At 37.2% G+C, this 13,642-nt stretch overlaps 1 protein-coding gene across 8 annotated transcripts in view; it reads left to right on the forward strand.

The window, feature by feature from the left end:
• The window catches only part of WDR7 (WD repeat domain 7), a 150,310-nt gene that overhangs the window by 19,113 nt on the left and 117,555 nt on the right, over positions 1–13,642 (forward strand). For 7 of the 8 annotated variants that reach the window (XM_052778149.1, XM_052778148.1, XM_052778146.1 and 4 more), the window contains 9 exons: positions 2,713–2,791; positions 3,319–3,493; positions 5,356–5,432; positions 8,533–8,652; positions 8,849–8,994; positions 10,065–10,167; positions 11,241–11,382; positions 11,904–12,152; positions 13,158–13,378. In XM_052778149.1, coding sequence (XP_052634109.1) covers positions 2,713–2,791; positions 3,319–3,493; positions 5,356–5,432; positions 8,533–8,652; positions 8,849–8,994; positions 10,065–10,167; positions 11,241–11,382; positions 11,904–12,152; positions 13,158–13,378 — 1,312 coding nt within the window. The remainder of the gene's footprint in view (positions 1–2,712; positions 2,792–3,318; positions 3,494–5,355; positions 5,433–8,532; positions 8,653–8,848; positions 8,995–10,064; positions 10,168–11,240; positions 11,383–11,903; positions 12,153–13,157; positions 13,379–13,642) is intronic. The other variant, XM_052778143.1, reaches the window with a different exon arrangement.

Raw genomic sequence — 13,642 nt, forward strand, 5'->3', positions numbered from 1 at the left:
CTCACACGTGTTATTTAGCTTTTCCCCCATGCCCCTGGGTGTTAGTGGCCATCGGGAGCTGGGGTCCGGGTCACTGCAGCCAGGCTGGCAGCGCGGCTCAGGCAGGACGGGGAAGAGGACCCAGCTTAAACAGCCTCGTAGAGACAGGGGGCCCATGCCGAGACAGCTTCCAGCTCTTCAAGACCAGACAGCAACTTATCAGAGTTGGCCGTGAGCCCAGGCCAGCCCCCGTGAGTGGGGAGGATGCACTCCCTGGATCCTTGTATCTGCACTCGTACTCTGGCTGGCTATGTGAAAGTGAATCCTCATTATCAGCAAGCCATTTCTAGGAAATGGGCCATGGACTTATTCTTGTGTTGGAGTCATTCTGGAAGGCAGGAGCTTTTTTTTCCCCCAAAATATGAGCCTAGTTTTGGTTCATGGAGTTGGAGTAACTACTGTTGTTATCAACAGTTTAGAATAGCTTCTGAGTTTCCAAGTAGAGGTATAAGCATTTCAGTTATAAATGAATCATCTCCCTCCATGGACTTGCATTGAACAAGATGGGCTGCCCTTCACTTCTGTCCTGTGGCAGGCCATCTCATAATAGTGCTGATTTTTAGCATCTCTTTCTTGAGTCTTAACAGCACAGGGAACATGCTACATATTGAGGGGTGGTATAGGTTTAAAATGGATTAGGTCCTTTTGCAGAGACTATTATTCTGGAATAAAAGTAACTATTTTCGAAAGAAGTTGCAACTAGACATCATAATATTCCTTCTTAAACTAATGGAGACTGAACACTCTTAGATTTAATGTGGTATGCATGTGTAATTTGTTTTTAAAGTATGCCTTTCCACTTTACCTTTTCAAAGTTTGCTTTGAAAAGTTAACATTTCCGACTCAGCTGTCTTTCACTAGTGTCCTGGTTTCGGCTGGGATAGAGTTAGTTTTCTTTCTAGTAGCTGGTACAGTGCTGTGTTTTGGGTTCAGTATGAGAAGAATGTTGATAACACACTGGTGTTTTCAGTTGTTACCAAATAGCATTTAGACTAAGTCAAGGATTTTTCAGCTTCTCATGCCCAGCCAGCAAGAAGGCTGGAGGGGCACAACAAGTTGGGAGGGGACACAGCCAGGGCAGCTGACCCAAACTGACCAAAGGGGTATTCCATACCATATGACATCATGCCCAGTATCTAAACTGGGGGGAGTGGGGTTGGGGGGATCGCTGTTCGGGATCTAACTGGGCATCAGTCCGTGGGTGGTGAGCAATTGCATTGTGCATCACTTGTATATTCCAGTCCTTTTATTATTAATGTCATTTTATTATTGTTACTATTATCATTATTAGTTTCTTCCTTTCTGTTTTATTAAACTGTTCTTGTCTCAACCCATGAGTTTTACTTTATTTTTCCTGATTCTCTCCCCCATCCTGCTGGGTGGGGGGCAAGTGAGTGAGCAGCTGTGTGGTGCTTAGTTGCTGGCTGGGATTAAACCATGACAACTAGGCAGAATATTTGACCTGGAAGTATTTGCAAAGGTATTCCTTCCAAGAGCATCAGTCTGTTCTTGAGGGCTGCTTCATTCACGTACAGAACTTACTGTTAGAATGACAGACTTTCATAAGCTTGTTTTGCATACCAGAAAAGGAAAAAGAAGTTTGAGTCTGGATTTTTTTGTTTGTTTATCTGCTTTGTTTTTAAAAGGCTGTTTATGGAAAGGTGGACCTCCAGGCTGAGGCTGATTTGCTCAACTCTGGTTGAGCAAGAAATTTCTTAACCTCTGCCTGTGTAAATGTGGCTGGCCAGGTATAGGTCTGTCATGTATCCAAATAAAATAAAGAAGTTTTTTATCTGGAAAAAGCAGGGAACAATATGACTGAAGAACCTTCTAACCTGTAAGTTGAGAGTTGAATGTGTCAAAACTTAGAATTTCCATCTTGTAGTGATTGCAGTACTATGTAATCTTTTCCATTGGATTTAGAACCAAAATATGTTTTCATTGTGAAATTACATATCTGATGTAAAGGGAAAAAAGGTGAGAAAGCACCTGACAGATTCTGTTATGATTAAATTTTAATATAAAATTTTAGAAGTGTTGGTTTTTTTAAAAATACTGTAAATAGGGAGAATGGCTGCTAATTGGAATGAATTAATATAGGTAACTAATCTTTGTTCATAAGGCAAGTCAGAAAAGTATCTACTGGTACTATTTATAATTTGTTGTTCAGTGGTTTCAGTTTGGTCTTACAAGTGCTGAAGAGTACCAGGTGATGCTTCCACCTCTCAACAGCCTGGGCCTTCAGAAAAACCCGCAGTGTTCACTGCCACCTGACACAGTTCTGTTTTCTGTAATGCTATTCTCTTCTTCACAAATGGGGAGGAGGCAAGCTAATCTTTGGATGACTTAGGGATGCAGTAGAAGTATGTAATGAAACATTTGTGAGAGAAGTGAAAAATTCTCTGTTGTATACTTGTGTTTACTTAATATTGATTGTTTATGATGAACCTTGGCATTTCACTTGTTTCCCTTATCTTTGTAGGGAAGAAGAGATTGTGTAGATTCACATAGAAGGACTGGAAATTCAAGTTGCTTTTGAGTTTCCTTTATCTAAATACAGTTCATATAGTCACTGACAAATGGTTCAAAGTTTCTCCTGATGTAAATGATTTTTAGACTCTTGGACAATTGAAATATTTTCCATGTAGTTTTAATCTGCCTTTTATATTTCAGGGAGATGTGTCTGTGGGATGTGAATGATGGGAGATGCATAGAGTTTACTAAACTAGCCTGCACACATACTGGCATACAGGTTAGTACTTTGTGTATGTTTCAGAGGTCCTATTCTATATTGTAATGCATGGATAACTATAGATCAGTTATCAAAGCAAAGCTGTTTTGTTTGTTTTTAAGCTTAATAATGACATTATATGCATATTTCAGTATCTCCTACGTAGTTTATGCTGTATCATCAAATGCCCTAGGGCATTTTTTCAGCATTTGAAAAAGTGTATCATAGTTAATAAGAGAGGCTGGAAAGAAAATTTTTGGAGGAGTACTGCCAGGGGAGGTGGGAGCATGAGAATGATCTTAGCAGGGAAGGCTGAGGCAGGCTTCTGTCAGCCACAGGAGAGCTGGGTGTACAGGGTAAGGATTGCCTTGGGAAGAGGACAGGAGCAAGGGGGCCTCTGCAAAAAGCTCCCCTCATTAGTGCAGAATAGTAATTTCTAAACATATAGGCATTAGAATATTTTTATGAAGTTATGGTTTTGATTAAAAATGAAGTAGTCAATGTGTCACAAGGAGGATAATTTCTGCATTTTGTTAATATCCATTTAGTTCTATCAGTTTACAGTTGGGACTCAGCGTGAAGGAAGATTATTATGCCATGGACATTATCCAGAAATTCTTGTTGTGGATGCTACTAGCCTTGAAGTTCTTTATTCTTTATTATCAAAGATATCTCCTGACTGGATCAGCTCAATGACTATCATTCGATCCAATAGAACACAAGGTAATTATTTTTCTTGCTTTTGTTATGGCTTTGCCTCCCTGTGAGAGAAACACTGTTTTTGACTTTTTCAAGGACCTGGGGAGGAATTGGAACATTATGCCCTGTGATCTTGGGCAACACCCAGCAAGCACTAACCTTTCCAAAAAGCAAAGTATATATGGCTGTTACTAGTCCCTGAAAAAGGGGCTAGTTAGTATCTATGTGGTATTGTCTCTGTTGCTGTTCCATCAAATGAGAGTTTTGGCTCTGGCTAAAATGTAACTGCTTTCTGATGAACAGAACCTAAAATCTAGCCAAATCGCCCTGTGCGTGTGTGTGTGCTCGTCAGGATCCAGGCTCACCTGCTAGATAGATTCAGTTCTGTCATCTTCAGCGTGTGCATCTGCTGAAACCTGAAGGACAAGGAACCTTCCTACAGGAAGAGTGCTTTTTTTTTTTTTTTTTTTTTTTAATTAAAGCATATTCCATTAGGGTGATAACTTGTTTTCTCTTTGAGAATTGAGAGAGAGTTCTGGAGAGCACTCTGACAGCAAAAGCCTGGAAACTGGCACAAGACTGAAGGAAGGGGTGCAAGGACTCTAAATGCTAAGGCTGTCATCTGCATTACTAATGTGATGTATAGTATATATCAAGATCATTTGGCAAGCCAAACATTGTAATTTTTGACAAGATATATACATACTATGAGTATTTCTTGTGATTAGTAGCTTATAAAAAGTGCTGTCATAACATTTTCAAAGCTGTTATTGCAGGAAATGTATTTAAGGAATATGCTGATTAAAGTACACAATAGGATTAAAAAACCTAAAGACTGTAGAGGGAGGAACTTCTAAAAGTGATGACAGTCAGTTTAGTGGAGAGGTGTGTGAGCAGGCTCATGTTTGGTGGTGGATTAGTTGACATGGCTTGAAGTGATACCTGTCCACACATCTGTTTTGCTCTGCTAGTTTGTGTTAATTTGTTAGGCTTTAAATTCTGGCAGCTGAGGTGGAGAGGTGTCTTACTCAGGTTTTCCTGTTGTGGAGACTGTAATTCCTAAGAGGTTTGGGGAACATTGAGGAAGATGATCCTGACAAAAGAAGAGACTTTTATCTTGAGTGTTCCTGAAGTCCTGGAAGGGAAAGCTCGGTTGCTATCCCCACATCATTTAAGTTGCTGGAACAACTGGAAGTGAACTCTGGTATTAAGTGTTTCCTGATACTGTCTTTAATTTTATTTCTTGTTTTGTAATTGCTTTTATACTGTAATCAAGAAGTTACCCCTCGGATTCTGGTCTTACACCAGATTTGTCTGGTACAAACAGGAATGTCTAGAAAGTTTGACTAGCACTTGATATACTTTGGTTTTTGTGAAGGTAGTAACTCTAATGGAGTAATTTTGCAGAGATGCCCTTTGGGAACCCGCAACCAAGAGATGCTTGGGCAGCTGTACAACTAGAGCATGCTTCCCATTAAACTTCAGTGTCCTCGCAGGCTGGTGTGGGCAGACAGCTAGGCATAAGCAACAAATCTCTCCTCTTGGGAGACTAACCCCTTGCCTTTGGGGAGAGTGATGGGACAACCCACAATGTGTGATAGCAATACTAGAAACAACTGTGACTTCCCTTCCCCCATTTAATTTGAGCCCTGAGTATTAATTGAGATGTAAACACAAACCCATGGAATCTGTGCATGTGCATATGTGCTTCTGGAATACCACTTTGCAAATAAACATTTGATTTTGAAGCAAACACTTCAGGAATGTTTTGGTAAACTTTTAATGTTGAGGTACTCTCAGTATATTTTTGTACTCAGATAAGCACAAGTGTGCAACAAAATGAAGACGTCCTTGTACTTATCAGCCTAATGTTTGTTTTTCCCCAGAGGATACTGTTGTAGCAGTTTCAGTGACTGGCATCCTGAAAGTATGGATAATAACCTCTGAAGTTAGTCGGATGCAGGTAAACAAAGGCTTTTGAATTAATGATATTTCCTGTTGTGATGAAGGGAGAACTTCTGTTAATGTTGTTTCCTGTTCTTCCAGCTACCTAATGATATTATGCTGTTTTTCCTTTTTGCCATTTGAAAATCAACTTCCTTAATTTTGCTTTACTGATTCTTCAAGTTACCAGCAGAACTCCAAACATGAGAAAGATTAGACTCAGAGAACTTATTTCAAAATCAGGAGTAGGATAATCTCCAATTTGTACAGATCTTTTTTTTTTGTACCATTTAATGATTTGTGTTAATGTACAAATATTCTTGTTAATATACAAATGTTTTCCTTTTAATTTTTCCCCTTTAAAAGTCCTATTCTTTCGTTAAGTCATCTCATACTACATTCCACAGGAGATTTGAGTTCCAAAGGGAATTTAGTAACAAAGATTGTTACAGTAATGTTTAACTTTCCAAACTGGTAGGGGTGCTGTACTGCATGCATAACTTTATTCAGTACAGGCAAAACTTCTATATGCAAGGGCTTGCTGTATAACTACTCATTAGTTGAAAGAGATGATGCTAATAAATACATGTTTACTCTGTATAGTACAGATAGAAGAAATAAGTCACAGAGTTAAAGCTTGCCCTGTACTGCATAGGAAGTGTGGGTCTTAATATGGTGGTGGCATTATAGAAGTGACTTTATCACAATGCTTCATTTTTTTTTTAAGATTAAGTTTTCTAGCTGCATTTCTTATGCTCTTAAAATATCTGTACTTCAATTTAAAAAAAATTTCATCATAGTTAAATTTAGTATTAAATTTTATTATTAAATGTAGCATTTTCTTTGAGAAAGGTACGGAGAGGTGTGGTGATGCCTGAAGGGTTTGCTGAGCAGAGTACAGTTTTTAGGAATATTCATTATTAGGGGTTATCTAGAGTTCTCTTTGTTACTTGGCAGTTCCTGCCTTCCTGTGTACTAATGAATAAAAGTCTTAAAGGAGATTTGCTACATGTCTCATAGACCTCTGGCTAATTAGCTATTCAGAGAAACCTCTTGTAAAAGATGTACTTTACTATAGATGTTTAGCACCTATGGAAAAATAACCTTATGATATATAAATGAACTATTTTTTTGTTGAACTTGTTTATTTCCAGAATATTTATAATGCAAAAGCAACGCAGTTTGCATTAGCTTGGAAGACCAATATAATGGAATTCCTTGCTTTTGACCTTGTCAGGGGACAGAGGTGGTATTCATGGTTTTTTCTTCATAGTTTCAAACTTGATGAAATTATGTTGCTCTCAAAGCATTTTCTGGAAACCCTTGTTATGCAGCTAGTAATGTTTTAGCTAACATCACGTTTAACAGCGACAAAAAAAAAAAAAGGCAGCTGTAAGCAGTGAAGAGTATTGGCTGTTACTAAAGAAAGAAACACAAAGATGTAGCTAAACAGGAGCTTATCACAGTCTAGTGTATTTGGGATATGGGGAACCTTGAAAGAATGAAATGTGAGCTGAATCTGCTTCGTTTCAGCTATCTGGGTGCAAGGTAATTCATTGACAGTGATGATACTAAATAGGCACCACTAATCTGTCCAGCTGGGGAATTTGTTGGACTTAAGTGATGAAAGAGGATACCACATGCTCTTGCAGATCTCCTTATGAGGAATAATAGAATAAGAACTGTTACAAGCATTTGGATTTTCCTTCGAAGTTGGCCATCTGGCATTTATGAGATGGCATAGTCCCTTTTCCATTGCATATTCTCTGTCATGTTCCTAAGTTCAATTTGAGCAAGAAAAAAAATCAGCTGGGTATTTTCTTGTTATCCGATTTCCATCTGTGTGTTGTTCTGTGTAGAGACTCTTAGTTTCAGATGCTGATTGCTGTCACGTTGTCTGAGCACTTAAATGGCTTTCTGTGTAGGACATAATGCTTATTCCCCATCTTGAAGTTGAGGAAATATTTCAGGAAAATACTGTCTTGCCATAGAGATCTGTAACAGAGTAAGGAGTTGTGGTCTAGGACATCTGAGTCCCTGCTTCTGCCTTAATTGCCTGGCTATTCTGATTTTCTCTGCCCTGTCTCGATAAATAAGGTTGCTTTTTATGAAAGTGAAGAGCCCTTTGAAATCAGTTAAAGTGACTGGCATTGCAGACAGGTCTTTCTGTAGGTCTCCTGTTTATACCACAGCAGGGTATCTGCATTCTGTTGTTTCAACCAGGTTTTTATAACTGTAAACCAGACTTTTCAGGTGATGAATGGCATGACTGTCCCTCCTTCCTTTAAGGTATCCCAAATCAGAGTGAAGATGGACAGTCAGTCAAAGTGAGGATTAGTTTGGAATCTAGTTCCTGTGTGTTCTGGATCTGGACAGGTTAGCAGTGACCACCTTTAATACAATCAGAAGAGAAAGTTTTGCTTTAAGGTGGGCCCAGATTAATCAAGGTACAGCACCAATGGGGTAGATCAGTCTGATACTTGGACTCAGCAGAGGGTGTTGGGCCAAATGATTAAGATCCTGTGCTATTTGATAGTGCTAGGTTGAATCTCAAAAGAATGTGGTCAGCAGTGACTGAATCTTAACCTCTGGCCAAGGGTCAGTCTGCAGCTGAAAACTTTGAGACGTGAGGAAGGGAAATGGGCTCATGTATTCAGCAGTTCAGCTCTCCGGCTCTGCTGATGTGCTGGTCAGTACTTGTGGCTGATTATAGCTATACACATACGCTCTCTAAATAAAAGTGATAACCTCCTGTTGGTGTCATTTTTGTCTGTCTCTACAAGCCAATTTCTTACCTATTACTTCTTCAATTGTGCTTTTCTGCACATTTGCTACTCTTGTGACAGAGTCTGCAGACTTGACTCTTTATCACAGGAGAGTTGGTATTCAAGATATGATATACCCATAGAGTATCAAAACAAAACATAAGCATTTATTTCAGTTAAAATTTACAGAAACATTGACAAGCTTGTGACTTGAGTAAATTTAAAACTATCAAGAAATGCCTTTTCTGAAGATGTTGTTCTATAATAAGGTAATATGGCTCTATTTAATTTCAGATTTATAATTTTAAATAAAATGCAGTTAATTTAATGTTGGTTTTGTTTGTTTGTTTTTAGGATACAACACCAGTATTTGAAGAAGAATCAAAACCTATTTATTGTCAAAACTGTCAAAGCATTTCTTTCTGTGCGTTTACCCAGCGGTCATTGTTGGTAGTGTGTTCCAAATACTGGAGGGTAAGGCAAGCTAGCTGGACAACACCTGGCTGCTTTTCACTGTAGAAGCTGATTTAATTAAATTGCCAGTAAGACATTTAGATCAAGATGCTCTAAGTCCTTTTAATGTGTCTATATTGAAATAGAAATTAGCTGCTCTCTGGGCATTTTAATCTGTAATTGGTTAATGACAACAGGCTTTGCTGTTTCTTTTCAGGTTTTTGATGCTGGAGATTATTCCCTCTTATGTTCAGTCCCTAGTGAAAATGATCAGACCTGGACTGGTGGCGACTTTGTGTCAGCTGATAAAGTGATTGTATGGACAGAAGATGGACAGAGTTTCATATATAAATTACCAGCCAGGTATTCAACAATGAAATACTCCATTTATTTATTTTTTTGAGATAGAAACATGAGCAACTTTGAAGAAATATTGAGTATCTTTGGCTTTTATTTTGTTACAAAATCATATGGATGTTGCAGAAACTAGTATTCCATGAGCATATTTTAAAGTGTGTGTCCCCTAAATGTATCATGTTGAAGCAATGCTCAGTAATTTAGATTGCCTCAACCAAGATTGCTTCACTATTTTCCGATACTACAGTCTTTCTCACTTCCTAATGGAGCTGTGTGATGGGAAGAGGTGCATTTTGCTGTTGAACAAGTGTCATAAAATAAATTTTAACTTAAATATTTCCTTAACCAGGTCTAAATAAGGAAGAAATAAGATTTTTCTGTATGGAGTAGAATGTAAATGACGATTGTATTACTGTAACAGAATACTCTTCCAGCCCATGAAGGGAAGGCACGAACAGCTGAGTTTGTGCACGAAAATGTGAAAATACAAAATTAATTTAAAATTAGGTATCAAAGAGGTTAAATAAATGTAGAATGACAAAAGTAAAATAAAAAACTTTTCTTCTGACATCTTCATGACATGCAAACATCTTGTTCTGGGTAGAGATACAGTTTTATCTTGGAGATCCTTGAATATTCTCACATAAATCAGGTGAGAACTCCTTTCTCACCCTCTTAAGTGATCAGAGCATAAGGATGCAAGCAGATCTATCTGGTGATCTGTCAGAGGAATCCCTGGGTTTGGTGTGTTTTGGTCCTGAGTCTGAGGCCAGGTGTGTTGAAGTCCAAAGCAGACCTAAAGCCAGGCTTCCTTCATTCTTTTTTTCTTCAGTTCTGAATGTGTGGGGGAACTGAGCTGGATACATTTGGAGCAGTTATTAATTGACGAAGCATACCCTGTACATTAAAATTAGAGTAATGATCTGCTATACACTGTGTTAACAATTAAAAAAAATGCAATGTTTAAGGGCTTGGGGGTTGCTTTTGCTTAGTATTATTTAGTTAGGTAGTGACGTAGTGATCACTCTTTAGTAATACAAAGGATTTTATTCCTTTCTCTTTGTTCTTAAACCCAGCTGTCTACCAGCTAGTGATTCATTTCGCAGAGACGTGGGGAAAGCAGTAGAAAATCTAATTCCACCTTTATTGTACAGTGTGTTGGACAGAGCAGATAAACAGGTAAAATATATTTCTTTGGAGTTTCTTTTATGGACTGCATTTCTCTTTTAGAGAGTTGAAACATGCATACATGCATCATGACAAGTTCTTCTCTTTCAAAGTAGACCTTTAGGATTTCTTCTTTTCTTAGAGAAAGTAGACAGATACAATTTCCCTGCTGTTTGGTTTGGTTTGGTTCTTGTTGGTTTTCAAATAAATGCAGAGGTTAGCCTCTGGTCAAGTGAATCTTCAGTTCCTGTATACTGACACGTTATCATTTATCAATGCCTGGAGAGTTAGAAGTCGAGTTGTGATGTGCATGATGATTAGTCAATAATTGAGCAAGAGCTTTTAGAATCACAACTTGGAATTTGAAAGCTTAAATCCTTGCAAAGTAAAGAAAATCAAATTTCGTAGGCCTAAGTCCTCTTTGAGCTATACTTCATTTTTATACTGTATTGTGAACTGCTATAATACTGCTATTGTATTTATCTGCTATAAACTAATATATCTAAGACTGCTGTATGAAATATCTAGTACTTACACCTATACTATTAGGTATAAGTAACTGTCTGATTTACAAATGCTGTTATTACAAGACTATTGTAGGAATCCTTTTTTTTTATCTTAACCATTTAACCTGTTGCCAAATTTGGATGTTGAAACATTTATATATTTGATTTTTTTGTTGTTGTTGTCAATCAATACTAAAACTTTTTTACTTTTGTTGTGGTCCATGTTCCTTACTGAGTGGTGTAACTTCAGCTCACCACTGCAGTTAGAATGTTAACAATTTTAGAATACACACACACACATATATATAAAATATTCTAAATATGAATATATTTAGAACAAACCCAAATATGTACAAAAATCTTTTTTCCTCTCCCCTAAACTTGTGACTTGTTTCTTCTGATTCATATTGCTGTATTTATTCTTTCTCCTGTAAGAAAGATAAAGCATAAAGTATCTATTTTTTTGTCCTGCTTTTAAAAGATACAGAGGATTATGTGGGGAAAGTAAATTTTGAGATCAGTACATAGTTTGCATGTGTTCTGAAGTTGTTAATTTTTATTATTTTTTTTTTTTAACAGCTACTAATATGTCCTCCAGTTACTCGATTCTTCTGTGGACATAGGGAGTTTTCCTATAAGCTGTTAATCCAAGGAGACTCTTCAGGGAGACTGTGTATTTGGAGTGTGCCTGATACTCTTGAACAACGAGATAATGCAAAAGGTATACCTAATTAACAGTTTTGTTGCCAAGTCTTTTAATGGGCATCTCTCTTTTTTTTTTTTTTTTTTTTTAAATGTGTTTTGTTGCTGGATAAGCACTGCTGCTTTTCCTACAGATCCATGAAGCTGGTTTTTTTAAGAGTTAAAGTAACTTAATTTTTTTTCATATATGATCAAAATCTTCATTGACTCTGAATATTTTTCAGGTATTACAATTTAACTGCTTTATTCCAAATACTAGCTATGGTCATTGCTGCCTGCCGGTGTAGCTTAAATCATATCCTTTTCCAGTTCTCACATATATCGTTTCCATGTGTTGCTGTAGCTTCACTCAAGTAGTCAGTAAATTAATCTCCAGTTTGTACCATTTACTTTGAACAAAGTGTTGTAACATGGTGTATTTAAACTTTGATATCTTTTCAGAAAAGCTTTTCTAATTTCCGTTCTTGATTTTTTTTTTTTTTTTAAATCCTCCTCCCACCTCACCCTTTGCTTTTTTTTTTTGCTTTTCTTTTTAAACAGGACTGCAAACAACAACTTCAGTATCCCTCCAGGAAGCTTTTGATAAACTTACTCCTCGCCCTGCTGGGATTATAGACCAACTAAGCTTAATACCAAACATCAATGAACCACTTAAAGTTACAGCCAGTGTGTATATCCCAGCACATGGGCGTTTGGTTTGTGGTCGTGAAGATGGAAGCATTGTTATTGTGCCAGCAACACAAACTGCTATAGTTCAGCTGCTGCAAGGAGAGCATATGCTTAGGAGAGGTATGCAAATAAGCTTTTGAAAAGCACGGTTGGATTACAGTGTGTGCCTGTTATGAAATATACTGAAGTAAGAAATAGTTTCACAAAGTGAGCTTTAAGTCATTTTACAGGTAGAAATCATATTGCTGTTTTCTTAACAATTTTTGGTGTTCTATTACTTAATGAGAAACCCAAGTAATAAATTAACTGTGGCCAGCTTGCATCAATTTTGGGCAAGGTCCCTTCACTGGAAAGCTTTGGATATTTCTCCTGGGTTTTTGAGATGCAGTAGCAAAGATATGGCAAGGGACACCTCCCGTCTCTCTCTCAGAATTGTTCTGGGCACTGAGTTCAGCTGGGCTATCGGTGTGCCTATGGATCTGTCCTTGGGAAAATAACATATCTAACAGAGAATTCCTCTTTGCGTATTGTGTACTTAGTTGAGTGTTATACCTTGGCCTGCTGTTGTATATTTTGGTTCCAGATAATGTTATTTTAATACTTTTGGAGTTTGATTTTACAAATGCTAATAAATGAAAAAGACATGTAGATATTTTTCTGTGAATACAAGTACGATCTTGTCAGTTATATACAAGGCTGTTGGTTGTACTGTTTCCTTTATGTAACTGATTTACTGTATATAACTTTATACAAAATTTTTTTTTTTCTTAATATGAAGCTGGATTGCCTCAGAGTTGATCCATCATTCTGCAAATAAGTGTTGGTGGTTCTTACTCTTAAAAAAAGCTGAATTACTTCAAAGTGAGGATGTACAGCAAAACAAAATGAAACATTCAGTCTATGTCCAGTAGAAAAAATTATGAACATTTTAAAAAAAGACAAGGCTAACTTTACAAGAATTTCTGTCAAAAATTGCAGTATGTCTGGGGTTTTTTGTTTTTTGTTTTTTTTTTTTAATCAAGAACAGTGGTTTGGATTGTTAATTGTTCTACTGAATTACTTTTTTTTTTTCTCTCTCTCTTTAAATTTTCTTTTCCTCTTTTCACCCCTTACCCAATTTCTCAGGTTGGCCACCTCACCGGACTCTCCGAGGCCATCGAAACAAAATTACGTGTTTATTGTATCCTCATCAGGTTTCTTCTCGTTATGATCAAAGGTATTTGATCTCAGGTGGTGTGGATTTCTCAGTCATCATATGGGATATATTTTCTGGAGAGATGAAACATATCTTCTGTGTACATGGTGGAGAAATTACACAGCTTCTAGTTCCACCAGAAAACTGTAGTGTAAGTTTTACATGATATGTCTGATAACGTGTCTCACACTCTGTATAAATGGTACAGCTCCTCAAATCCTTCTTGAGAATATGAATTTAATATGAAACACTGAAGATGTAGCACTGACCCAATGTATAACTCTTGCAGACACATAAAAAGAGTTTGTTCTGTTAATCTTGGTTTTGCGTGCATCATGTTTTAGCTACATAAAAGATTAAAAACAGTGGAAAAACTGGATATTAAAACCTAGCTAGCTAAGGAAATGCTTGGCAT

This window comes from Harpia harpyja, chromosome Z (genome assembly GCF_026419915.1).
Source record: "Harpia harpyja isolate bHarHar1 chromosome Z, bHarHar1 primary haplotype, whole genome shotgun sequence".
Classification (NCBI taxonomy): Eukaryota; Metazoa; Chordata; class Aves; order Accipitriformes; family Accipitridae; genus Harpia; species Harpia harpyja.